Genomic DNA, 27,859 nt, shown 5'->3' with positions numbered 1-27,859 from the left:
CAACCCCTCCCTCTACAGAGCGCTTCGGATCGACGGTTGTCGGTTTGGAGAACAGTGTGGGCTCTGCTCTACGGGAGCCTTCAGAAGGTTCACCGGACAGCGCCCCTGTGCTGGGGACGCTGCTCCTCCCCACACCTCCCTAGAGGGGTGACTCAAGGTCACAAGCGCGGGCCTGGGTGGGTGCATGGTGTCGGACCGTCTCAGCCTTCCAGGCCCGGGACTCGCTCCGTGGGGCCTGTCCCAGGGGACACCTGGGGCCTTCACCGTCCCGAGGGAAAACCCGCAGGGCCTACACCGGGGATCCTCGCAGGTGATTTCGTGAAGGACACAAGGTCATGCCCGGGTGGTGGGGCCAGGACCATGCTCTCACGCTGGACTCTCCTAGGGCGTGCTAGAACGTTCCAGGGGCTCCAGATGGCACCTCTCTGTTGTCCCCCTCCCCCCGCCGCCAGCACTGCAGCCTTCTCCACGCACGGGCTCACGGCTGTGGTTTCTCACACCATGTACTTCCCGGTGCCCTGCAGTTTCCTGACACACCAGAGAGACTCTACTGGGGGAAACGGGACCTAGTAATGGTACGAATGTGAAGGACCCTCCGGGCCTCTACGCACGGCTGGGGCTGACGTGTCCCAGGGGTCACCCCAACACGGACCGGGTGCCTGCCCCAGAGGGAGTCCCGTGTGCCACCGCGACACCGGGCACAGCTTGTCCTCCAGACCGTACACAGTGCCACCGAACGCGACGCTCTTCACCACCCCCTGCTCACAGGCGGGAACGCCGACGCCGGAGGAGGTCAGCAGATTTGAAAACTAGGGTTTGGTTCTAAAACATACAATTCTTTTCCCCTGAGGATACAGAGTACAACAAAATTAGTCACTTTTATTTAAAAGAAACATTACAAATAAGTGCAAAATCAAACTTCATGATCAAATACACGCAGAAGTACGCGCATGCTGTACAGGGGCCACACACGAGGTTCGCGGACTACGGACAGTAAGAACCGGCAGGACGCGGCGCTGCCGCCAGACTTTCAGTGTTTGCAACGTGAAATCAAACCCGAACAACGGGGTTCCTTTAGAGGGAATTTAAGAAAATTACATACATCCCTCTGGGAGTACTAACAATATAGAGCCCATAACCTGTTTTAGTCACCAAGTGTTAGAAAACATTCCCGTGCCTCTCCTTCTCCGAGCGCCAGCGGAAACTACTCGGACCAACGGCAGGGCCGCGCCCGGCTGGGCCTCCCGCTCCTGCCCAGGCGTCAGGCCTGCGCTGCCGCAATGCCCAGCCTCTCCCTCCACATCCTCTAAATTAAGTGACGCTTTCCTCGGGGACTGATCCTGACGGTCTACGTTGCTCCTCTGCTCCCTGCACACAACGGGGAAACTCGGGCGGCCCGCGGGACCCACAAAGCGCTGTGCTCGCCGCGGGCGCCCAGCCCGGGCCTCCATGCCGACGGCTCCGACAGACAGATAGGGACGGCCGCACCACGGGCTCACGACAGGCACGGACAAGACCAGGACGCCGGCTTGCGGGGAGACGCCCACCCTGTGCTAACGCGGCTGGCTCTCCCCGCTTCCTCTTGAGAGGAGAGAAGGAACTCCTTTCTCCTGTCCTAAGGCAAGCTGCTGGTGTTACTGTTCCATTTTAAAATCCGGTGGTAACGTAAGAACTCACATGGACACGTCGGTTCATTTCCCCGTTACAGACTCAGTAAAAATGACGGAACCTGTTGCCAAGACAAATGTCCTTTTGTCCACCCAGTCCCTACGTGTGCACGGAGCCCCCAAGCGCACGGGGGGGGGCGCGGGCGGGCGGGCGCGGCGGAAGCACGGAAGCATCAGAGCTCAACTACAGGTCGCGGCCAGTGGTCGGCCCGGGCAGCTCAGAGCCACTGAGGGTCTCCACTGCCTCGATGATGATTCGTTCTTTAATACTGGAAATGGGAAGCCCTGCTCAGGAAAAGAGACAACCACAGAATGGCTTCAGGACCAAGGGCCCGGGGCAGTCCTCTGGCCGCTGACCCATGAGGCCCCAGGGTCCCGGCACTAGCCCCAGGGTCTGAAGGGCACACTCGGTGCTCCGGGGCGGCCGGCCGTGGGCGCTGGTCCCACTCGCAGCGGACTCACAGCTTGTCGTCGGTCATTTCTAGAAACTGCGCGTAGACGTCCCGGATGCACTCCCCCTTGGGGTTGAAGAGGAATTTGTAGTAGCTGCCGTCTGCACAAATCGCTGGGACAGAAGGAGACCGTTTCACTCACGCAGCTTCTGCCCTCGACGTTAACAAGCAGTCCTCACTGAGCTCAACTCTAAATGGCCTTGCTCTGGGCAGCCACCCAGAGTGAATGTGGGCAACACGGGACCCCCCACTGCTGGCTGAGCACGCGCGTGGCCAGGAACCCCGGCTGTTCTGGGGTGGTGCCTGCGTGCGACTTAGGTCTGGCGGCATCTGCTCATCGGTTCCAACACCACTGACCTGCCCCCGCCGCAGCCTCCTAGGAAACCCCAGAGGGCGGGAGGGGGCTGCTGTCCCCCACATGGCCGCGCCCCAGGAGAGTGAGCACGGGCGCCCAGCACAAGGACCACTTACCAATGACGGCATTTGGCTCTGTTCCAAAGGCACAGATGCACGGAGAGCCTGAGGGAACCTGAAACTTGGAAAAACTCCACTTGGAACTGAAGTACTTTGGAAGGAAACTGGCTGAGGCCAGACTAGGAGGGCAAGGGGGGAGAGAAAAGGCAGTTACGTCTCCATAAGAAAGGTGGAAAAAATGGCTCTCTCATATGGCCTGAGCCCAGACACTTTAAATTCTATTTTTCCTTTTAATTTTACTTCTCACGTGAAAAAAAAGCAAAGTGCTTACAAATGACTTTATGGTAATCCCAGGAAGCACCAGTACCAGAAGGGGCACAGGTTTCTACTGTGACTAAATTAATTTGCTAAGCATGGCAAACGTGAGGACAGGCACCAGGGTGTAGGTGCGAGTCCTAAATCCCAGGGAAGGTGACTGAACCCTAACTGGACTCTGGGAAAGGAGTTTCCACATCAGATACCGGGGACCCCAAACAATGCACAGCTGAGGGACACCAACCCCTGCAGCTGAAACCCTGTGTCTAAGCACTGACTCCCCAAAAACTTAACTCAGGGCCTACTGTTGACCAATAAAAAATGGTCGGTCCATCCCTTCTGTACGTTCTGTGTACCACACATCCCGTACTCTTACAAGAAAGCTAGAGAGAAAATCCCAAGAAGAGAAAAATCTGTTCATGGCACTACACTGTACCACGTGTCGCGGCCTGCGGACGTCACACCTGTGCCCTATCACACAAATGAGTGACTGCCATGCTCACGCAGCGTGCCTGAGGAGGGGCTTGTCCTTTCACTGTGGGACCCACCTGGACTGTTTATTCCTTTTTGGATCTTCGGCAGCAAAGACATGCACTGTGCCGTGGTCACTGGACACGCAGATGAGGGACGCGTCCGGGTTGAAGTTAATGCTGCAGAGAAATCAGAGGCCGCTCTGGTCTCATGTGGATGCAGAGAAACCCCCACCGCAGTGCCACGCTGCCATGGGAGCCGGCGCCTCGAGCCCTGGTCTCCTTGAATCCCACACGGCAACCGTAAGCACCACCTCCCTCCCTTCGGCGGCCCGCAGCGCTCTCCACGGAACCAGAGGGTCCACGCTGGGGAGCAGCTTCCTGTGGCCACCCCTCCACACCACTCAGGGGACACCCCTGGCCCTTGGAGGGGCAAGCTGCGCTCTGGAGGGGGCGTCCCTGGGGCTGGGCAGGCCCCCACCCTGGCTGGAGAGCCCCCACAGGGCTCCACGGGCACAGGCACTAAGTGCAAGTTCATGACGTGTCTATCGTACAGACCCAAATGCCGCGCAGCACTCACAAAGGCCACAGACGCAAAGCACGAAAGCCCACCCCAGCAAGGGGTCCCCCACGGCAGGGCCGCAGACCCCGAGTGATTACAGATGAGCTAAGAAGGTCTCTGGTGTGTGTCTTAGAACACCACGGAAAAACCAGCCGGAGGAGCAGTGGCCAAGAAATAAAGCTGGCAAGTACTGACGAGCACGGAGGCAGGGTCCGTGACAGTTAATTACATCCTCCTTAACTTCCATCCATATTCCCATGGTAACAATTTAAAGTTCTTCCTAATAAAACAAGCTGACACCAATTCCCGAAGAGCAGGCAGAGGCCCTGATCTTCCCTCGGTCCAACAGGCGGCATTTCAATGCCAACAACCCAAAGCCACGGCCTCTCAGGGCAGACGGGGCGGGAGGGGGGAGGTACTTTCTTACCAATAAATATTGGCTGCTTGAGATCCTCTCCGTAGCTCCTGGATTAAATGCCCTGATGAAGTATCAAATATTCTTATAAGGGTCCCCTTTGAAAAACAGTGAAGTGTTTTATTATCATTCACAACCTTTTAGTTTTTTGAAATGAATATTATAGTCACAAACCCATTAGCCCATACAACCCCTTCCCAACTCACCCTCCTCATCTAAAACTCCACTACTTATTCCCGAAAATAAGCTGGTGGCTCTTCAGTCCCACAGCCCTGGGTAGGAGCCAGAGCCCTGGGTGCCAGCCCTCCACTAACCCCTGCCTCCCCTGCCCCAGCAGATGCCTGAGGGAATCCACAGCCCGGGCAGGCATGTTCCTGGAGGGCTATTGTTCTCGGTCTAGAGAAATGACATCTTCATGGTAACTCCCGTGGCCAGTGAGAAAAAGGAACAGTGACTCTGCTGTCAAAAATATGAGGCTTCATCAAGAAAAATGACTTTTCAATGGTCTATGTCAACTCCGACTTGATTCCAAGAGAAGGTGGCCAAGAACCCATAAGGAGTCAGAAGCCACAGGAAGGGCCGGCTTCCCACAGGGCCACACTGTAGGTCGTTGGGAGGACGGGGCTGCTGGGGCAGGTGCGCAGCGCGCAGGGGAGGGACGCGCACTTACTTTCTCAGATGCGGTTGCAATTCTTGTTCCCTGCAGGTTGAGAGCCACGCAGCTCAGGACGCCCTCGTGGGCTGGAATGTCCACCGGCGGCTTCTCGGTACTGGCCAGGTCCACGAGCTGCACATGGCCCGTGTGCGTGCCCGGGAAGGCCAGAAGGGAGTTGTTACTGTTGGGGCACAGGACGCAGAGGCCTGATCGGAGATGGAGAGAAGCCATCAAGCATTCACGACTGTCTACGAGCCTCTGCCTTACCCCAACAAAACCCATTCTGTCTTCCAGCTCACGAGGAAAAAAAAATACATAAGACTTACTTATGTGTTTTCTTTTTTTAAAAAATATTTTATTTATCTTAGTGAGAGAGAGAGAGAGAGAGCATGCGCAGGGTGGGCAGGCGGAGGGGCAGGGTAGAGGGAAAGTGAGATTCTCAAGCAGACTCCCTGCTGAGCCCAGAGCCCAAGGTGGGGCTCGAACCCATGACCCTGAGATCATGACCTGAGCTGAAACCAAGAGTCAGATGCTTAACTGAGCCACCCAGGCACCCCCAAGGGTTTTCATTTATATCAGAATCACAAAATCTTTTCCTTAGGTAGTAGAGGGCCAAACAAAGCTAACCCTGCAAGACTGCCTCATAACCGGACCATCTGCTGAACATGTTCTTAAATAAACTTTGTCAAATATCCATCTTCCGTGGTACTAGCCACTGAGAATACAAAATTGTGAAGTATAAAAACTCCATTAACAATGGCATAAAATCCCAAAATACTTAGGAATAAATTAAACAGTGCTGTATAAGACACTGTAACACAATGTAGAAGAAAACCAAATTTCTGACGGACAGAGAGCTGATCGGATCTGACCTACTGTGGTCACGGCTAGAATCGACTCTGCCCGCAGGTCACTGTGGTCACAGTCAAGCTGTCTGCAGGCTTTCTGAACCAGCCGACCAACACTAGACATTATAAGGAAAGGCAAGGTCCTAGAATAGCCAAAAATTTTTTTGTAAGATAAGAACAACATCGGAGAACTTATACTACTGAGTTTTAAGATTTTAAGAATTATTTCAAAGCTCTACATACCAATTATAATATTGACATAAGGACATATCACTGGAATAGAACAGAATCCAGAAAAATCTTACACTTACTTGATTTAAAAAAAAAAAAAAAGCACCAAGATAATTCAAGGCAGAAAAAAATAGTCTCCTTAACAAATGGTACCAGAAACTGGATAGTCATAAAGAAAAACACAAATCTGGGCCTTTGTCTCACGCCATACGCAAAAAAATAGATTAAAGACCTAACTTAAGATCTAAAACTTCTAAACACATAAAAGAAAATCTTTATTTTGCAAAAAAAAAACCACAAACTGAAAATATCTGCAAAAGTGACAGACAAAGAACTTATCTAGAATATACAAAGAGTTCTTACAACTCAGTGAGAAGATACCAATGTTAAAACAGGAAAAGATGTGAAGACGCCTCATAAAAGATGTCTGAAGGGCAAAAAGCACAAGACAAAGGGCTTAACACGGCCAGGCCTCAGAGAAATGCAAACGAAACCCCAGAGACATACTATTCCCCCGGTCACGGCAACGGCCCACGTTCAAAAGAGGGTCAGTACCGAGTGCTGGGCACGGGCTGCTGCGCTCGGCAATCCTGGATCCCTGTTAAGTTCAGATCACGGATCTCCTGGCGGGTGCAAGAGGACCCGCCTCTCTAGACAACAGCTGTGGATATTTTATCAACGTGGACGCCGTGTCCCACACCATCTCCAGTATTCACCCGAGAGAAATAAAACAATTCCTCCAGGCGAAGACGTGTCTGCGAACATTCGCACCAACACTGGAGGGGATCAACGATCCGGCAGACACACACGGTGCGATGTCACGTGGCGGTAAAGACGAGAGGAAGAACACACACCTGGAAGAGCCTGAGGTCTAGGAAGCGAGAAGAAGACCCGAACACAACGGAGAAGGCAAAACCTAAAGGCCAGGTAGGGAAGGGGTCACCCGAACTCTTCTCCACTGTGGTGGCAATTACACAGCTGCTCAAAGTGACTAAGTATTATCCAACAATATAGTCAAAATGAGTGAGTTGTATGGATATTCTAGCTCAATAAAGCCAGAAGAAAAACACTAAAATTTTTAAAAAGAAATTAAGGTGCTACAATGAGGAACAAAGTCACATGCAATCCTTGCTCCGGAAGAAAAAAGGAAGGAAACCCCTCAGAACTCAGTGAAAACACACTATTCCAAGGTCGCCCAAGGAACTCCTGACCTCTTGACAATGACTGGCTGACAATGATGCGGGGTGGGGGAGCTCCCCTCTCTCTGCCCCCTGACAATGGTGGTGGGAGAGGAGGTCTCAGCCTGGCAGGCCGGGTGCTGGTGTGAGAACATGGCCTGGAGAGCTCACTGGAAGGCAGTGGCGGGCACCAAAGGAAAAGGGCACAGGAGGAAGAAAGAGAAGCCCGTCTCCGTCAGAGAGCCCCGAGCGAGTCTCAGGACCCGTCCCACCACGGCAGTGCCACTCAGACAGAGAGACCTGCCACAGGAGAGGGCACCCGGCTCAGGTCCCCACTGGACAGAACATGAAAGAGCCAACTTCCATCCTTACTCCTCTGCATTTCTTACCTTTCGGGTTATAGCAGGTTTCAAAGACATGCAACTGATGGGGGTTGTGTGTGAATGTAAACACCTTAATCATTGAGTCCAAAACAACCACAATTCTGGAAAGAAAAAAAAAATCAGAATTCCTATTCCCAAAAGCGAAACTCAAGCATTTTGTGATTTTTGTTCTTATCATTTGAAACTTAGAAATGGTCCAAAGAGCACAGACAGAAGGATCATTCTTGACTCAGAGCCCTGAGCAGGCAAGGTCTTTGGAGGTTGGTCACTTACGAGCCCCCGGGGGAGTGGCTGGCACTGACGGACAAACGGCCCTCCCCTGAGCACCTGGGTACAGGTGGACTAATGGACCTTCCTGAGGGTTAGGGACATTTTCATCAAATATTTCATCTAGAGTAAGAACCAAGTAGAGTACGCAGAGCAGGAAGTATTTTTTTATACGCTTTTAGATAAATCCGGATAATTTGGAAGGTCCTTGGATTTGGCTCCAAGATTTGTGTTATTAGGGGAACCATCAACATTACTGGAAGTCACAAGCCTACCTAAGAATGCAAGTATGACAGTCCCTACTCCCGTTCACCTTGTTCAACATCTCTGCCCCTCCCACATCAGAGTAACACCAAATTACAATCCAAATTAATGAAACTCTATCTTGCTGAACTTAACAGTAAAAACTTCCATGTTCTCCTGAACACCATAACGGCAGAGGCTAAGAGGAGCCTGCCACCTCCAACAGGTGACAGCAATGCCACCGTCTCGCTCATAAGGAGGCTCCGGATCTTCATCTTCCGACTGGCAACCTTTGTTGAGGCAGCGCGTGGCAAAGCTGCACTGGGAGCAGGAAGGCTCAGGCCTCGTGTCCTCAGTGGGAACCTGCTGGACAGGGACTGTGCTCTGAGGGACTGAGGACCACCAGGGGCTGCGTCCAGGCACCGACAAGCCACTTCTAAGCGATCTGGGGAAGCCCGTAAAACGCACACCTTCTCTGCAGCAATACAGAGAATGCCATGACCTTTGGGTCGTAAACGACAATCACCACATTTGAAGATGTGATTTTCCCAAACACATTTCTTCCTTCAATATGGAAACATTTCAGCCGTCTGCAGAGAAAGCGACTGCTGCACTTTGAAAACTAAGACGGCAAACCTACCGATCTCGCCGCAGCTTCACTGCTTTGACTTCTGTAGAAAATTCTATTTCGATGACAGTCTTCTTTTTCAGGTCATCCCAGATCATCACTGCAATTCCAAGAGAACTTATGGGCGCACCAGTGCACAGGCAGTGGGGCCTCGCAGAAGCGCCCTGACCTCCCGGGTCTCTGAGCAGCGGGAGGTGCTGCTCCCCCACTGCCCCGTCTCAGACCCGGGGACCTGGCGGCCCACCACGCGCCAGGCTGTGTCTGAGAGCGCAGCGCTCCCCCCGCCCCCGCCCGGCTCTTCCCTTCCAGCACCCCGGCCCGCTCTCCCCGCCGCCCCACACGCACTCCTCCTTTCTGCCAACCGCGCCCAGATTTCGGGCGAGCTTCTTTCTCCCCACCCCTCTTTGCTCGGTTCCACCTGCCTGAGCCAAAAGCAGGCCTGACCACAGCTCCTCCTGGAGTTCTAGAGACACACCTGGATCAGGCAGAAAAAGAGAAGCTTCCGTGTTAATGGGCGACAGCCCAGGGCTGGGGACTTCTCTCGGCCCCAGCCTGACCGTTCCTGCTCGTCCGCCCCACACGCTGCGCGAGCCGCCGGCATTACACGCAGTGGTCACCGCACCCCAAGGGCTGAGAAAACTTACAGACAGCCTGAGCCTGAGGACGAGGCTGGCGGCACTGAGCTGGGGGACAGGAGTGGGGACTGCTCTGGCTTCTGCACCTTTCTCTCACAATCTGTCTAGGGGGCCGTGAGGTCAGGGAACGTAAGCTTCCTCAGCAGGCCGTGGGCCAGGGGCCCCAGGGTAGAAGGCGATCAGTGTCTCCCCCAAAGGTCCTGACACCATGACCACCACGAGTCCTGGAGGTGGGGTTCTGGGGTGAGTTTAGCCAGAATGGACTCAGCGACCTCCACTTCATATCAAGAGATGACAACACCTACGAGAACTAACAAACTTTTATGGAATTATTTACTATTGAAGAGATTAAAATTTATAACCATTCAAAAACGGAGCAGACTTCTGTTGTCACCCCTTTAAAATGCCATCTTCATTCCCAAAGCGGGCTCGCCTCGAAGTGCCCGGGAGCGCCAGCACGTCAGAACGTGGGGCGGGACCTCAGTCCATGTCCCTCACTGAGACAATAACCCGCCCGGCAGAGGACGCGACCCTACAGAGCAGCTCGAAGTTAGCTTCTGCAACCCAACACCGCAAAGTCGGCCGTTCAGAACAGACGTAAACCGGCCCCGTCCAGAGAGAATCCCACAGAGGAGCCACGTCAACCGTGTCACAAATCCGAGTAAACTCGATTTTCAGGAATTTCTGTAAACAGCATGACAGAGCCCCAGAACCAGCAGCTCGAATTCTCACTCACAAAAGGAAAGTGACCAGACACAATGCCACGGGCAGTGAGAAAAAGCCACAGACCCAGGTGACCTTCAGCTCCCCGTGGTCTCCACGGGCTGCGAGCCACCATCCTGGTGTGCTGGAAATTCGACATACACACCCAGGATTTGGCACGTTCCCGATAGCAAAAGGTAGATTCGGTAATTCTGGAATTCTCCTCCTTCCGTCCTCTAAGCTCCTAAGTAAGAGGAGGCCTTGGAGCTCTGCCTCAACGGCTCTGTGGGCTCGGCCGCAACCTGCCTGTCGCGCGGGGACGACCAGGCTCCTCTGGTCTCGCTCTACTGTCCTCCACAAACCGAAGACACGACTTCTTCACATTTCAACACCGTCTTAATTTGTAACTATTAAAATAGAGCAGATTCAAGCAGTGACTCTGAGGTGACTGAAAAACCCCGCTGCCCCCGCAGGGCCGGGCACCTGACTCTCTCTCCCCATCAGGGGTCACTAACGTGCGTCACGGCAAAGCCGGACCCCAGCTGCAGGACGGGTGCCCGCCCCAAGCAGCCGGGCGGAGGACTTCTAAGTAGGCTCCACACTCAGCACAGCCCAGCGTGGGGCTCAAACCCACAACTCTGAGATCAAGCACCAGATGCCAACTGAGCCTCCCTGGCACCCCCGTCCCTGCACTCTGAGCACGGCGGCCTCTGTGTCGCTTCTGGACGGCCTTTCTGGACTCCCACGCCTCAGGCTCCGCTGGCAATGTGCCAGAAAGCAACCCAGGCTCTCTGCCCTTTAGCCCTGGTTGTGGCAAGCTGGAGGGGTCCATGCACACCACCACGGGCAGTTCCTCTCCCCAAGCTCACTCACGCTGTCCACCAGGCTCCTCTCAGGGCTGCAAGCCAGGGCCCCAGGGCCTACCCGAGGGTCATCCAGGACTCTACACTTTCCATGCTCACCTGACTCCCCCCTGCCACACGGTCTCAAGCAGACCTCCAGCTCATCCTTTCATCCAAAGGCACCTCCTGGAACCTTCCGTTCCTGCCCAATCTAGAAAGAGAGCTATCTGCCCCCTCCCTCCATCCCCACTCAAGAACCGATCACCAGCGGGTTCCAACCTCACAGCCCTCCAGGGCTGCGAGCTCACCAGCACTCGACTCGGACAGTCCCACTTACTTCTCTCTCCCTGTCCCTCCCTGTGAACAAGGGCTCCCACTCTGCCATTTCCAGTCTCACACATGCCTCCAAACTAGAACAGGCTGACCACACCCTCAGCCAGTATGCAAGACCCCCTGGGTCTGTCCTCACCCACCTCGGCCATCCACCTGCCCCTCTCCTGGTGTCACACCCTGCCTGCTTTCCCCCCAGCAGAGCCCTGGCTTTACAGTACGAAGTACAGGCCGTGGTTAGTGAAGTTTCTGTTTCTCCCTTACTTTAAAGGCCAGACCTTTACACCACAATCTCTCTGAACACCCAGAGACTCAGACACACACACCAAGAGCAATCCTCTTAAACCTAGAGCTGACGTGGTCTTTTCTTCTATGTGACAGCGAAATTGATGCTTCTGTGAGTCCATGGTTCTCGGCAGGCAAAATACCCTTCCCAACCCTCGCTTTAAAATGAACACATAACATTTATGATACCAACCCACAGGCGGGTACTCAGAACAAAACGGGGTCCAGAGGCATGGCACGGCCCCCGTTTAGCCAACATTAATTGAAAAGCCCATGCTTTATGTCGATGGAACAGGTGACCCTCGCTGCACACTTTTCTCCTGTGAACACCAGAGACTAGACTTTCTCTCTGGGTGCCTCTTGTTGGGGACGGGTCCTTCATTCCCCACAGGGCCACCAGGGAAGAGCAAATAGAGCCGCAGACACCAAGATGCTCTAGAAAGTCCCCCATGTCCCAACATGGGGGCAGGACCTTAAGCCCCCCACCACTTTACCTTTGTTAGGGGGGTACTTCGGCTTTTTCCCACCGCCGACTAGAGCTAAATAGTTGCAGCGAAATAACATCTCAACGTGGCCGACTCCGCCTTCCAGAAATTCTGAAATGAAATTGAAAAAAATTAGTATGTATATTTTGCCAATTAAATATAGAAAAAAGGGGAAACGTAAGAGCCGGCATTTGACTTTGATCTGCAATCTATATGCGACCGCCAACAGCAATGAGACCGCTGGCTGCTAGGAGAGCTCCGGACCTCCCTCAGCAGCCCAGCCTCATTTCGAGTCTAAATGCCGAACACCCAGCACCCTACCAAGCCAACGTACCAAATGTATAAAATACCTCAAGTCATATGTTAAGGGGTAGCCAAAATCTCTAAGCTCTAAGAAAGCATGCTTAATGTGGTGGCTCACTCGTTACGCGTCTGCCTTCGCCTCAGGTCCTGGGATCTCGGGGTCCTGGGATCGAGCCCCACGTAAGGCTCTTTGCTCGGCAGGAAGCCTGCTTCTCCCTCTCCCACTCCCCCTGCTTGTGTTCCCTCTCTCGCTGTCTTTCTATCAAATAAATTTTTTTTTAAATCCTTAAACACCTCTTCCACTGGCTTGAAATGCTCAAAGATGCTGGCGAATTAACTTAAGAGGAAACCTCAGCAGACCTGCAGATGTCCTCCATGACAAAAGGAAGACAAGCAATGCTCACTGGGGAAGGCAACGGGAACCCCGTGAGAAGTTTGGGGTTCAGAGAAGCAAACCCCACTCTGAATGGTTTCTGGTGCAGAGGAGGACCAGTGCGCACCTTGTTCTCCCTAGCTCTGCACCCTGGTCAGCAGCGACTGGAGCTCGCCGCCCAGGAAGGGTACAGCAAAGGGCCAGTGAGGAAGCAAAACCTCTGAAAGTTAGAAGTTAACAAAAGATCAGTCACGGCCCTTCAAGATGGTTCCAAAGCTCATCAGCTGGCTCCGTGAGCAACGCAAAATTCAAGGCTTCATAGAAACTCCAGAAAGGACTGACTGTCCCCTTGACCTGTGAGCGACACAGGACTGAACCGCACGGGTCCACTTTTATGCAGACTTTTTTCAATAAATACAGTCTGATACTGTAAATGTATTTTCTCTTAAAGATTTTCTCAGAGTTTTTATTTTATTTTCTTGAGCTCACTTTATCGTTTCAGGACAGTATCCGGTATACATCACATACAAAACACGTGTTAACTCTTATCAATAAAGCTTCCAGGCAACACCACACCACTAGCAGCCAAGTTGTTGCCAAGTCAGAAGTCCTACATGGGGGCACGTGGGTGGCTCAGTGGGTGAAGCGTCTGCCTTTGGCTCGGGTCATGATCCCGGGGTCCTGCGATGGAGCCCCAGGTCGGGCTCCCTGCTCCACGGGAAGCCTGCTTCTCCCTCTGCCTAGCCCTACTTGTGCGCTCTCTCTCCCAAATAAATGAATAAAATCTTAAAAAAAAGAAAGAAAGAAAAAGAAAAAGAAAGAGCCACACGTGGATTTTCAGCCGCAGGGTGGGAGGAGCGGGTTAGTGTGGTCGCTCCGAGTTCCTGGTTGTTCAGGGTCAAGAGCAATGTTGTTCACATAAACATCTGGGGGTCTTTCTTCCAGGGTTTTCTTTCAGATAAAACCCTTTAGGTATAATTAATGAATCAAACAGTACTTGTCTGTATAAAATGAATACATTTTGCCAAATTACCCGACAAAAAGATTCTACCAACTTCAACTGTACCACTGAGGTCATGAAACAGCCACGAACAGTCTGCTTCTCCACAGCCAAGCCAAAGCTACAAGCTACCGTGTACCCCCACCCCACGATGAGCCACGCACTCCCTCCACCTCACACGCTTCCCGCTTCTCTCCGGTCCCTCCGTCCCGGACATGCGGGGGGAGCACATGAGCACGCGGCCCATTCACAGAACGAGGCCGAGGGCCCCCAGCACCCCGTCACGTCAGGCAGGTTGCTGGGCTGGGTCATATCGGGCACTGTGCACCGCAGGTCCCCTCTTATCCCCAGAAGCCCGTCTCACGCAGGACTGTGTCCCTACACCCGGCGCAGCACCGGACACTGGAGGCTCCCAGCCACCGCCCCATGGGCTCGGGAACGGGCTGCCTTCGCCAGCGTCCCCCCTCAGTCATGTGCTGCTCCTTCTCGGTCCCTGTGTCCCCTCTACTTCCCCACATTTGGCTGCCAGCGTCGCACGTGTGAGCACTGGTCATCTGGAGGGAAACCTGGGTGACACGAAGACAGGAAAAGGCCTGAACCCCTGGGCCCGCCTTGCAGGCCGTGCCAGCTCACTGAGCACGAGCTATCCAAGTTCCAATCACTGCACCACAGACAGCTCTGTTTTTAAATAAAAAGTGAAATTTTTTTAAAAAGTGAAATTAACTTCTTATGAGTATTTCTTGGGTCTCTATAATCACTGGGTACCCTACTTTATCCAAATGTACCGTTCCTGGACCTTCTCCCTAGCACATGCACAGATGCGAATCCGAGGCCTACACCGGGACCCCACAGCATGACCGTGAACTCCAGAGAGGCCGCCGTTCCAAACAGTCTCCCCCGGGGCCCCACAGCTTTCCTGGAGCAGAGGAGAGCCGCAAACCCACGTGAGGTGTAATTAAGGTGCAGGACCCTCTGCCTGGGCGGGAGTTGGGAGAAAGCTGCCCCCAACGGCTCCCAGTCCCCGCCGGCGGTGGGGGCACCCGCCAGAGGCAGCTCACGTCCGGTCCCACCTACTCCGTGCCACAGACACACGGGACGGAACAGGGCCCACAGCCCGGATCTGGGGGTGACCACGGAAGAAGTGCAGGCACACTTCCTGCCTCCTCATTTAGGAAAGCAAACCGCAAGATAAAACAGGAACCAGATCCAGTCTGTTTTCTGGCACATTTTCAGTTGCCAGAAATGTAACAGCAGACCAACCTACAAGTGCGCAGGGGCGGACTGCTTGAAATACGCCGTCAAGAAGCACACCCTGCCCCGCCGTGACCGTTTTCAAACTCACTCCAAGCTTAGGGACAGACTTCCCCAGACACTGTTCAGCTGAGCAGCAAGAGGAAACAGTACTTGCCCTCAGCGCGAGAACGACAAACCCTTCTGGAACTTAGACTTTTAAATGCCTCTTCTCTAACATGTGTTTTTTTAGTTTATTTATTTATGAGACAGAGAGAGAGAGCACGTGCAAGCAAGGAAGGAGTCGGACTGGAAGAGGGTGAAGCAGACTCCCCACCGAGCAGGGAGCCCGATGCAGGACTCGATCCCAGGACCCCAGGATCATGACCTGAGCTGAAGGCAGACACTCAACTGACTGAGCCACCCAGGCGCCTTAACATATTTTTAGAATGAATAAACATTTCATTTTAGAATGAAATAAACATTTCATTAATTAGGAAATAGCTGTCAATATATTGCTAATGGTTCAACTTCAAAGGAACTCCTAAATTTCTGGGTCAATTTAAATAAAAAGTATTTGCAAGTCAAACTGTTTCAAAGTATTTTGTCACTATTTATCCATATAAAGTAGAGTTGTCTTAATTCACTAAGCCACCAAAAAACTAAATAAAAGTCAGCCTGCTATAAAAGTCAGACTCCTACCATAGCCCACAGGGCCCACCGGCCCACTGAGCGCACACGGCTGCTGGGCTGACAGGTCAGGAAGGCACGAGCTGACGCAGCCCTCAGCAGCCCTCAAAACTGGGGCCCAGCTCTAATCCAGGTGTTTTCTGCATTCTAATTCACTGATCTTCACGATAATCTTAGGAGGTAGACAGTTATCACCTTTCTTTTACACAAAGAAAGTGAGGCCAAGAGAAGGGGAGGCACTTGCCCAAGGTCACAGAGCAGTCTGGCAAGGGGCAGAGTCAGATCCCTCCCAAACAAAGTGGGCCGAGAACCTGAGCCCTTAACTACCAGCCACTCTGTGGGCCTCTAATAAACCCACGTTCCGCACCTCGATTTGCGAAGTCAACCCCACCACGTAAAGCTCCAGTTACCGCTCCCAACCCCAGGGCTGCTCACAAACACTGCATCTGACAAAGGGGTTCCGCTGTCAAAAAGACTTATGAAAGCCCCTGACGCTGGGTCACTAGTTGTTGCCATGGAAGGCGGCTGCTGGGTGGAGCACTGAGACGTAGGGACAAGAAATAGTCCCAGCATCAGAAAACACAACTTGTGCACTGAATAAAGGCCCAAAGCACAACAGCAGCAAGGCAAAGGGTGTCCCATTTTCTACCACCCATCTGAGACCGGTCTGTCTGTCGGCTTTATTCTCCCAGCAAGCAGAGAGCGCAGGAAACACCAAAAGTGTAAGAAAAGTACCTTGGAGCAAAAATAAATTGAAAAAATTCTACCTGTAACATTTACCAATTTTTCCTGTCAAATGGCAAAAGGATCAGCATTATTTTATAGTATTACCAAGAGAAGTCCTGATTCCACTTGAGAAGCTTCTGAAAACTTGTATTCCCGTAACTTAAAACACTGAGGTACATAAACAGAAGCAACTACAACTTACTGCTACAGACAGTATTTTCTAAGTGGTCATTTATCAAGAGTTGAGAGTCCCACACACTGACTTACACCCGTCACTTGAGTCCTCGACAGATTCACATTCAGCAGGGAGCGAGCGGCTCGCACCAACTACCCCAAGCTCTCCCGCGGGAGCCAGCGAGAACTGAGAACGTGGCCAAGACACAGGACGCTTCGAAGTCCACATCCCCCGGAGAGATCAGAGCCGGGCCACATCTACTGGATCACCCCTGCACCCCGTCGAGGCCGGCACAGGGCCATGAACCTGTTCACTTCTTGAAACCAGCACCCTGTCTCCACGCGCTGCGGGATAAAATGCAGACTTTCCGAAGTCTGGAAAAAGGGAAAAAGGGAGGAACTACGAAATGTCAACTACTCTTACCTTGTTTCTCCTTTTCTTTTAGCGGATCGGTGTTATAGACTCGGAATCCGTTTTCCATCCCACATGCAAAGCATCCTAAAGCATGAGAGAGACGGAGACATTAGTCGCTGCAGTGGGACATCAGCTGAGGGCGCCAGGGCCCGAAACAGCAAAAACAAGGGGTGTGGAGAAAAGAGCCTTTCCTAAGAGCTCTTGCGATGCTCCGAGCACCCGGCTGCGGCCTGCCCAGGCCCCAGCTCCCCCCTCAGAGCTGCTACTCAACGACGTGCACAACCTGGCGCAACGTTCTCAGGCGCCTAATGTGAAAAAGAGCCCTTGCAGTCACTCCGGCTTCCTCCTGCAGGCCCCCCTCTGGCCTTGCTGAAGACCAGCTCCGCCTGAACACTTCATTCCCCGAGAGGGCTTCACCAGCTACCTCCACAAGCCATTCTGCCACCGCACATTTCCCTCAGTACCTGCCTCTTGCTAACACTGGCCACGGGCGTCCCCACCCCCAGCCCATGTCTCAAGCGCTGTGTGTCAGACACCCAGACCTGGAGCGGCAATGACGGCCAAGTCCAAGACGGCTGCGAGTGACCCGTCCCAGCAAGTGTGGACACAGCAGACCAGGGCAGGGGAGCAAAGGGCTGCTGCAGCGTGGCCTTCCAGAAAGTGGCCTGAGGTCTCCCATGACCTCCGCCCACCTGTAAACAAGCCTAACCTTGAAGCCCCAGTCACGGTCACACACCAGGTTGTTAACAGGCCAATTAACATCCACCGGAACAGCCAAAATGGCGGGAAATGCCAAGTATGAAGCCGTCTGGAGGCATGGGGACTCTGACCCTGCTGGTGGCTGCCAAACCGGTGCCCCACCCTGGCGCACGGTCTGCAGGATCTGGCACGGCTCCTGGGCGCTCGACTCCTGGGTGCACGCGCCGTACGGAAACAACAACACAGGCTTGCAAAGGTGTGCATCCGATTGTTCACAGCAGCCCTCCCACAAAAACTGGGAACCCACCCAAATGCCCCCCAACGGTAGCCTGAATTGACTGTGACACAGTCACACAAAAAACCGCTATGCGTCACGGAGGATGATCTACAATACTCGGCAATATGGAAAATGCCTCACAAACGTGATGTTGACTAAAAAAGCCAGGAACAAAAGTGAAGTACAGAGACAGGCAAAACGAAACTACACCCCCGGAAGTCAGGCTGGACAGGGCAGTGACTGGAAGGGGCACAGGGCGGCCAGGTGTGTTCAGGCTGGAAAACTCATCAAGCTGAACACCTTCTGGGGCACGCACACTTTTCTGGAAGTACAGCAGCCTTCACTAAAGAGAAGGAAAGGTATTACAAACACCAAAGGTTGGCAACCACTCTCTTAAGAAGTCTAGGCATCCGGGGCGTCTGGGTGGCTCCGTGGTTAGGCCGCTGCCTTCGGCTCAGGTCATGATCTCAGGGTCCTGGGATCGAGCCCCGCATCGGGCTCTCTGCTCAGCAGGGAGCCTGCTTCCCCCTCTCTCTCTGCCTGCCTCTCTGCCTGCTTGTGATCTCTCTCTCTCTGTCAAATAAATAGATAAAATCTTAAAAAAAAAAAAAGTCTAGGCATCCGTCTGCAGCGACGTGGATGAACTAAAGGGCACTGCGCTGAGCGAAATAAGTCAATCATAGAAAGACAGTTATCATACGATCTCCCTGATATGAGGAATTTGAGAGGCAGAGCAGAGGGGGGGTCATGGGGGGAAGGGAGGGAAAAAAGGAAACAAGATGGGATCGGGAGGGAGACAAACCACAAGACACTCTTCATCTCACAAAACCAACCGAGGGTTGCTGAGGGCGGTTGGTGATGGACACTGGGGGGCAGGGGGCATGTGCTACGGCGAGTGCTGTAAAGTGTGTCAGCCCAACGAGTCACAGACCTGCACCCCTGTGGCAAATAATACAGTAATAAAGATAATTAATAAAGAAAAGAAGTCTAGGCATCATCCTTGCTACGCTCACACAACTTTGTCCAACAGCTGGGGACCCCACAAGCCCTGCGTCAGCTGGTGGGGGGCAACAGGGCACCGGCCTCGCTGCGGGGCTCTCTCCTACACATAGGCACACCGCGTCCCGCGCGGCTTCACGACCCGGTGCGTCGTCCAGTCGAAGGTTTGTGGCGGCCCTGCCTCCAGCAGCCTACCCACACCACTCCTCCCGGCACGTCCTCACTCGTGTCTCCGTGGCACATTCTGATAATTCTACAAGAGTTTAGACTTTTCCATGAGTGTGTTTGTTATGGTAACCTGTGATTAGTGATTACGACTCACGGAAAACTCAGATGGTAGCTAACGTTTTTTACCAATTAAGTATTTTTTTTTTAAAGATTTTATTTATTTATTTGACAGAGAGAGAGAGATCACAAGCAGGCGGTGAGTCAGGCAGAGAGAGAGAGAGAGAGAGAGAGAGAAGCAGGCTCCCGCCAAACAAAGAGCCCGATGCGGGGCTCGATCCCAGGACACTGAGATCATGACCTGAGCCGAAGGCAGCGGCTTAATCCACTGAGCCACCCAGGCGCCCCCCAATTAAGTATTTTTTTAAAGATTTTATTTATTTATCCGACAGAGATCACAAGTAGGCAGACAGGCAGGCAGAGAGAGAGAGGGAAGCAGGCTCCCCGCTGAGCAGAGAGCCCCATGCGGGGCTCGATCCCAGGACCCTGGGATCATGACCTGAACTGAAGGCAGAGGCTTGACACACTGAGCCACCCAGGCGCCCAACAATTAAGTATTTTTTAATTAAGATATGTACACGGGGGGCGCCTGGGTGGCTCAGTGGGTTAAGCCGCTGCCTTCGGCTCAGGTCATGATCTCAGGGTCCTGGGATCGAGTCCCGCATCGGGCTCTCTGCTCAGCGGGGAGCCTGCTTCCCCCTCTCTCTGCCTGCCTCTCTGCCTACTTGTGATCTCTCTGTCAAATGAATAAAATCTTTAAAAAAAAAAAAAAAAAGATATGTACACGGGCACCTGGGTGGCTCAGTCAGTTGGACCTCTGCCGTCGGCTCACATCATGATCTCAGGGTCCTGGGATCAAGTCCTGTGTTGGGCTCCCCCACTCAGTGGGGAGCCTGCCCCTCCCTCTCCCTCTGCCTGCCACTCACTCTGCTGGTGCTCTTTCTTGGAAATAAATAAAATCTCTTTTAAAAAATTTTAAAGTACAGGGGCGCCTCGGTGGCTCAGTGGGCTAAAGACTCTGCCTTCGGCTCAGGTCATGGTCCCAGGGTCCTGGGATCAAGCCCCGCATCGGGCTCTCTGCTCAGCGGGGAGCCTGCTTCCCTTCCTCTCTCTCTGCCTGCCTCTCTGCCTACTTGTGATCTCTGTCAAATAAATAAAACCTTTAAAAAAAAATTAAAGCACATACATTTTCACAATGACACTGCACACTTAACAGACTGCAATATAGTGTAAACATAATTTTTACATGCACTGAGAAATAAAAATATTCATTTGACTCGGTTTATTTTGACAGTCTCTCTAGCACAGTGATGTGGAACCAAACCTGCAGTATCTCTGAGGTGTGTGTGTACAGATTACTCACATACGGCCCATATGCAAAAACTACCACCACCTCCCAACCCCCCACCCCCGCCCCTGTCCCACAGCTACAGTGAAGTGAGCCAAGGACAGCAGTCTATGGCCTCAGGTCTTGGTCCAGGCAGAATAAGCAAGGGTATAAAGGATATATACACAAAAATGTGAGTTTCCCAAGGGAATAGAAAGAAAAATTATAGAAATGTACATCTCAACGCTCAAGAGTCTCAAAAACCATCATGCCAATGATTTTTAGAAGATACAAGTTTGAACATTTAAAATTATGACTAGGGGCGCCTGGGTGGCTCAGTGGGTTAAGCCTCTACCTTCGGCTCAGGTCATGATCTCAGGGTCCTGGGATCGAGCCCCGAATCGGGCTCTCTGCTCAGCGGGGAGCCTGCTTCCCCCTCTCTCTGCCTGCCTCTCTGCCTACTTGTGATCTCTGTCAAATTCAACTACCTAGCATAAATTTATAGGGAATTAACCTAAGGGTAACCAGAAGCTAAAGTATAAAAGCATATTTTTTTCCTTCAAAAACTAACTTGGTGGCTCAGTCAGTTAAATGTCTATGTTTGACTGGGGTCATGATCCTGGGGTCCTGGAAGGTCCGTGTCAGGCTCCCTGCTCAGTGGGGAGTCTGCTTCTCCCTCTGCACCCCACCCCCCTGAGAGCTTGTGCTTTCTATGTCTCAAATGGAAGAATAAAACCTTAAAAAAAAAAAAAAGACAAAACCACTAACTTTACTTTTTTAAAAATATTTGACAGAGAGAGATCACAAATAGGCAGAGAAGCAGGCGGGGCGGGTGTTGGCGGGGGTGGAGGGAGCAGGCTCCCCGCTGAGCAGAAAGCCTGATGCACGGCTCAATCCCAAGACCCCGAGACCATGATCTAAGCCAAAGGCAGAGGTTAGCCCACTGAGACACCCAGGCACCCACCCCCAACTAACTTTACTTACAATTTGTTAAAATGAACCGAGCTGGGCTTACAGAAGGATATTTTTCAGACAATTGAAATGTGGTCTTTTGAGAACCACAGCTGTATTTTATTTATTTCTTGAGAGAGGGAGAGGATCCCAAGCAGACTCTGCTGGATCTCACGACCACGAGACTACCACGAGACTACGGCTCAAGCCGAAACCAAGAGTCGCATGCCCAACTGACTGAGCTACAGAGGTGCCCCACACAGCTCTATTTCAAAAACAATCTGAAGGCACCTGGGTGGCTCAGTGGGTTAAGCCTCTGCCTTCCACTCACGTCATGATCCTAGCACCTGGGATCGAGCCCCGCATCGGGCTCTCTGCTCAGTGGGGAGCCTGCTTCCCCCTCTCTCTCTGCCTGCCTCTCTGCTTACTTGTGATCTCTCTGTCGAATAAATAAATAAAATCTTTAAAGAAAAATCTTTGATAAAACCTTTATAAACATATTATAATATTCACTGATTTCTTAAATAATCAGCATCATTTTGAGCCTAGAATACTATACTGAAGCTTAATTCAAAGATTCCTCACTCAGCATCAAGGCAGGTATCATAAGAACGATCCTCTTGCATTAAATGACTTCAAGACACTAAGCTATTTGCTCTTCTAGACACAGAAAGCATCACGAGTTTTTACGGTTACCTCTTCCCTCCCTTACTACTGGCTAGCCATCTCTTTCCACTGAAAACATATTAGTTTTTTAAAGATTTTGTTTACTTATTCATGGAGAGTGGGGGAGAGAAGCAGACTCCCCACCAAGCAGGGAGCCCGACATGGAGTTCGACCCCAGGATCATGACCTGAGCCGAAGGCTGAAATATGCTGAAAACGTATTTCTTAAGGAGTCGTTCTATCACTGTTAATTCCTTAAAGAGCTCTCAATTATTACCAAACCCATTAAAAAACCTACTGGCAGGTGCCTGGCTGGCTCAGTGGGGTAAGCATCTGCCTTCGTCTGGGGTCATGATCTCAGGGTCCTGGGACTGAGCCCCAGGTCCCTCTCTGCTCAGCGGGGAGCCTGCTTCCCCCTCTCTCTGCCTACTTGTGATCTCTGTCAAATCAATCAATCAATCAATCAATCAAACACCTTACTGGCCCTTCTCTAGTAATCAAATCCAAAAGTGTTCAGCTACGTAACTGCCCAATGTCCAACATCTGACCTCAGACTCACACCTCACTCATAACATGTTCTCCCACAATCCCTGCAGTCCGGCTCAACCCAAATCACCTTCTGGGGCTCAGCACCCACACCTGTCCCAAATCTTCCCCAGGCCTAACTGTCACCTCCTCCGACAGCCCTTCCCTGACCTCGAAGACTGGAAGGAAACCTGCCCTCCTCCAACGACGTGAGCCTCCGAAGCCTAACCCGCTCGCCTCTTTCCACCCGCCACCTTGCTCTCCCCAGCTCTCCTGTGACACCACAATCAGCACCTGTGGGCAGGCTGGGCCGATCCCTCGATCCCTCCGAGCACAGCACCAAGTCAGCGCAGGCCAAGCACTGCCACGCACCCCTGGTCCGTTTACAACCGTTTCCACGAGGCGGGCCCTACAGCACCACCGGGATTCTCTCCAAAAACGAAACTTCCAAGGCGGCCATGTGAAAGCTCTGCAGGTCTGTCCCTGAGCCGCAGCGGCCACCCCTTCCCCCGCGGGACGCCGGTAACCCTTCCGGGGAGAGGCCGCCCCGCGCCCCGGGCCTCCCGCCCCCTCCGCTCCCGCATCCAGGGGCCTCGGCTGCATTCCGAGACGTGAAAACAAAACGCGCTTCCCCCGGCCAAGTCCTTCGAGGTCCGGACACAAGAGCAAAAATCGCGAGGCGAGTTCGGGGACCCCCCTCACCAGCGAGGACCCGCACCCCGCCGGACCCCGCCCGCCGCGTCTGCGTGCGCAGCTGGGGACAGACGGGGTTTCCGCCGCGGCCGCAGCTCCACCGCCCGAGCTAGGCCGTGGGGAGCCCCACGGCGCGCACCCGGCGAGAGCCCGCGGAGGAGGCGGGCCGAGTAGGTGCGGCCGTCGCCCGGGAGCTCCAGAAAGTCCGAGGCGAGGGACCCGCCCCGACCTCGGCCCACACCCCCCGCCCGAGCGGGAGCGGCGCCGGGAGGGCCGGGGCGCGAGGCCAGGACGAAACTGGGGGCGGCACGGTCAAGGGCCGCCTTGGGGGGAGGGGACCGGGTGGGGAGGGGCCGGTTCGGGTCGGGGGGGCGTCCGGGGCGGGGGGAACCGGGCCGGGTCAGGCAGTGTCAAGGCAGGGGCCTGGTCGGGGGGCGTCTATGGACGTCTATGGACGTCTATGGAGGAAGTGGGTCGGGTCCAGAGGCTTCGGGGGAGGGGCCGGGCCGGGTCCGGAGGGTTGGGTCGCGGGCGTCCGGGGAGGAGCCGGGTCGGGGCGTCCGGGGGTGGGGAACCGGGCCGGGTCGGGCAGTGTCAAGGCAAGGGCCCCGTCGGGGGGCGTCTATGGAGGGAGTGGGCCGGGTCCAGAGGCTTCGGGGGAGGGGCCGGGCCGGGTCCGGAGGCTTCGGGGGAGGGGCCGGGTCGGGTCCGGAGGCTTCGGGGGAGGGGCCGGGCCGGGGGGCTTCCGGGTCGGGGCCGGGCCGGGGGGCGCCCGGAGGAGGGGTCGGGTCTGGTTGGGGGGCTCCCGGGGAGGGGCCGGGCCGGGTCGGGCCGTGGGGGCGTCGGGTCGGGGGGCGTCCGGGGGAGGGCCGGCCCGGGCGGGGAGCTCCGGAAGAGGCCGGAGGGAGGCCGGGGCGCGCGCAGGAGCTCCCTCACCGTGGTCCTGGTTGAAGCCGGCATAGAGCAGCCCGTTGCCATGGGGGTTACACGGCAGGAGGTTCATGGTGCCGCCGCGAAGAGTCCGCTGGTCCTCAGCGCCGCATGCCCTCGGGGAGGCCGGACACTAGGGTCCAGTCTGTCCGGCCGAGGCCGCCGCGCCGGAAGCGAGGGGCGGACGTGCGTGCGCGCGCAGCCAGGGAGCCGCGGAGCGCCGAGCGCATCCACCTGGGCCCGGCCGGGAGCGCCGAGAACGTCACGTGCGCGGGGGCGGGGCCTGTGCGGAGGGAGGCGGGCTTGGAGTAGAGGGGAGGGGCAAGACGGCAGTGGGAGGGGCAAGGCGGCAGGGGGCGGGCGGGTCTGGGGCGGAGAAGCACCTACGGGGTCAGAAGAGAGTGGAGGGCAAGCCGCCGGGGCAGCGGGCCGGGTGCAATTCAGAGGCAACCGCGCCCCACCCCCGCCCTTCGCCCCATATATAACAAGAGCCCCCCAGGAATCACGGAAATGAGAGAGACTTTTTCTTGTTTTTAATTGATTGAAGAGTATTTAAAATAGTAACAAGGCATTGTAGGGGTTTTTAAGTAAAATGTACACAAAAACGGAAGAATGGTTGGAAGTGAGGAAGTGGAAGTATGAAGAAGTGTAGACCCCCCCATACAAACCTCCACAGGACACAGCACCCACCCCCACTCCCATCCCATCCCCCCACCCCCCCACCCCCGCCCAGACACATAGCCCTCCCTCCCCAGACACACAGACCCCACAGGACACACAGTCCCCCTCCCGGGACACACAGCCTCCCGGGACCCACAGACCATCCCCTCGAGGGACAAAGTCTGGACTTTCGGGCCCAGAGCAGCTGGACCGTGGTCCTACTCCAACATGAGGGGCCACAAAGACCAGAGTGGCAGCCCTATGAGCCTCTACTTAGTCCTCTGGTCTCTCCCTCACAGTCCCCTGTCCTATTTTCCCCTTGCACCTGGATACCCACAGTCCAGGCAGCATCCCTTCCTGCCCCTCCTGCTGTCCTCTCCTCTGCACCCTTGGTCTGCTGACTCACCCTACAAGGTGATGACCTTTCTGCCCTGGGGCCCTGGGGTCTGAATTTCCCCACGCACCCCATGCTGGCAGAGTCAAATAACTCAGTTCCCGTCTGTGGGGGGAATCTCGGTCTAAGGCCCGTGGTTTAGGACGGGGCCAGGACTAATCACAGACCTGGGGCTCTTCACCGCAGTCCAGGGACTTGGAAAGACCCTGCCGATGGAGAGCCTTGCCCCGGCTGCACACAGGCTTCTGTGGTCACCAAAGCGGGCACTTGGGGGGGAGGGAATGAGAGTCTGAGCCCTTCCTTTGGTCCGAGGCCTCCTGAGGTCCTATCTCACCGCAAGTCCTTCTGTGACAGTAGCCAGCTGGGCGTGCTGGTGAGGGGGCCCCTTGCCACAGCAGCTCTTTTTTTTTTTTTTTTTCCAATTTATTTATTTTCAGAAAAACAGTATTCATTTTTTTTTCACCACACCCAGTGCTCCATGCAAGCCGTGCCCTCCATAATACCCACCACCTGGTACCCCAACCTCCCACCCCCCCGACACAGCAGCTCTATCTTAACCCCAGAAGCTCAAAGCTGTGCCCCCTGGAATGGGTTGACTGGTGACCCCCAGAGACATGCCTGCCCAGAACCTGTAACCCTACTTAGAGAAGCTTTGCAGATGTGAGGAAGGGTCCCAAGATGAGATGACCTGGATTGAGGGTGGGCCTTAAACCCATGGCGAGTGCCGTCCTTCGTGGAGAAGAAAAGGGAGAAGACGGGGGTGGCCGCGTGATGGGAAGGCTGAAACCGGCGCCATGTGCCGGCAACTGCAGTCACCCCGGGGGGGAGTCCCCCCAGGGCCCCCAGATGGTGAGGACTTGGGTGTTCCTTGTTGGAACCATTTCTGGCAGCCCTAGGAAGCCAGCACAGCCTGTTGGTAGCTGACCTGTCTTGGAGCAGAAGATGGGACAAGTGGCTCAAATGACCGCCAGGCTCCTTGCTGACTCACTCTCCAGGTGGAGGGGCACGTCCTCCCCCTGGGCACACAGACTGGAGTTTGAGCCAGGGACGGAGGGCATAGGCAATACGTGTGTTCCCTATTAAGGCCCAGCTTCCTATTTGTTGATTTCTTTTTTCCAGCTTCCTATTTGTAAGAGGAAAATCACATCCAGTGTGTTAACATAGGCCACAGGGAGAAATGCTTCGCAGAATCTCAGAATGCCCTGCTTGTCCCCGTGAGCCAAGGAGGGTCTCCACTGGGGACGGGCTGCTCCGCAAGGTGTCCGTGTCTATTATGGGTTATTAAAGGTTTTCAGACAAGGGTGGAAATGTTGCCAGCCCAGGACCCAGCTGAGCCTCTGCTCAGAGAGCCCTGGGCCCCCATGCCAGGGTAGAGAATTTCACCAGGCACCTGCCAGCCTGCTTCCATGAAGCCACCCCATTACCTACCACTGACTGGTCTGCCCCTGCCTGGCTGACGTCTGCTGATCATCCTGTGCCGAAACTCTGCTCAGCCTCATCCAATGCCTCAGTCAGCCAAGGGCCTCCAGTAGCTCAGTACAGTGAGGACAGTCCCTGAAGAGGCTGGGCCCCAGCGAAAGCAAGAACGTGTGCTGGGAGTGGACCAGGTAAGCAGCAGGTGTCCCCCCCCACCCCGCCCCCCGCCCCCAGGCACCAGCCCTCCTGGCTGGGACCTCCTCCACCTGCTGCTTCGCAGCAGGAGGACTGCCTCCCCCATCCCCTAGCACTTGCTTTAATGGGGTGGTTTTCCAGCAAAGGGCAGCCAGTCCACCTCTGACTCCAGCAGACAGATGTTACGGAGCCTGAAATGGATGCTTTTTTCCAGATTCAGTATTTGCCTACATGGTCCGTCATCAAAGTTGTGAGTTCTCCGTCTGGAAGATAATTCTGCAAGGCAGTCATTTTCACAGTGCAGTTGAGGACATAATTGTACACGTTTTGAATCTAGATGCTTAATAAGAACATTACCAACATCTGGGGCGTAATGTGGCACCCCTGTTTACACTTTGGCTGGGTTTTGCCCCCGGGGAGGGCCATGGAAGGGACGGACAACGTGTAAGGGCAGTTTTTCTAGGGTTCAGTTTCCATTTGATTGTGTTTTCAGTGTATTCACCACTAAAATATGCATGTTTTGCTTCATAACGCATTCCATAGGGTTGCCTGGGTGGCTCAGCGGCTCAGGTCATGATCGCAGAGTCCTGGGATGGAGTCCTGCATCGGGCTCCCAGCTCAGCGGGGAGCCTGCTTCCCTCTCTCTGCCCCTGCCTGTCACTCTGCCTGCTTGTGCTCGCTCGCTCTCTCTGACAAATAAATAAATAAAATCTTAAAAAAATAAAATAATGCATTCCATATTTCGGTTTATTTGTTCCTCTTTTAACAAATGCCACTGGATTTGTTAAAGCGCTTTGTACTGTGACGTATAACCTCTTGCTGAGACATGTCCTGGGGCCCCCATAACAAAGTGCCCCACACAGTGGAGATTTATCCCCTCACGGCTCTGGGGGTTCTGGGGCCGGGGTCTGAGGTCCACGTCAGGTGACACCCATCCTGGGCACCCCAGCTGTCCCTGCACCGATGGTCAGTGGGTTAACCCTTT

General features: G+C 54.2%; 1 protein-coding gene across 1 annotated transcript; it reads right to left on the bottom strand.

Moving 5' to 3' along the window:
• Positions 1–852: 852 nt before the first annotated feature.
• On the bottom strand, positions 853–24,381 carry WDR45B (WD repeat domain 45B). Its single transcript, XM_044247153.1, has 10 exons — positions 24,216–24,381; positions 16,928–17,002; positions 12,017–12,118; positions 8,741–8,828; positions 7,597–7,691; positions 4,966–5,156; positions 4,308–4,393; positions 3,397–3,498; positions 2,591–2,712; positions 853–2,232 (listed from the first exon to the last, which is right to left on the bottom strand). The coding sequence occupies exons 1-10, from the start codon at positions 24,280–24,282 to the stop codon at positions 2,126–2,128; spliced, it is 1,035 nt and encodes a 344-aa protein (XP_044103088.1). The 5' UTR covers positions 24,283–24,381; the 3' UTR covers positions 853–2,125.
• Between the last annotated feature and the right edge of the window lie 3,478 nt (positions 24,382–27,859).

This window comes from Neovison vison, chromosome 5 (assembly GCF_020171115.1).
Source record: "Neovison vison isolate M4711 chromosome 5, ASM_NN_V1, whole genome shotgun sequence".
In the NCBI taxonomy this organism is placed as follows: domain Eukaryota; kingdom Metazoa; phylum Chordata; class Mammalia; order Carnivora; family Mustelidae; genus Neogale; species Neogale vison.
Note: the sequence above shows the minus strand (reverse complement) of the source record. Positions and strands in the feature narration are given on the sequence as shown.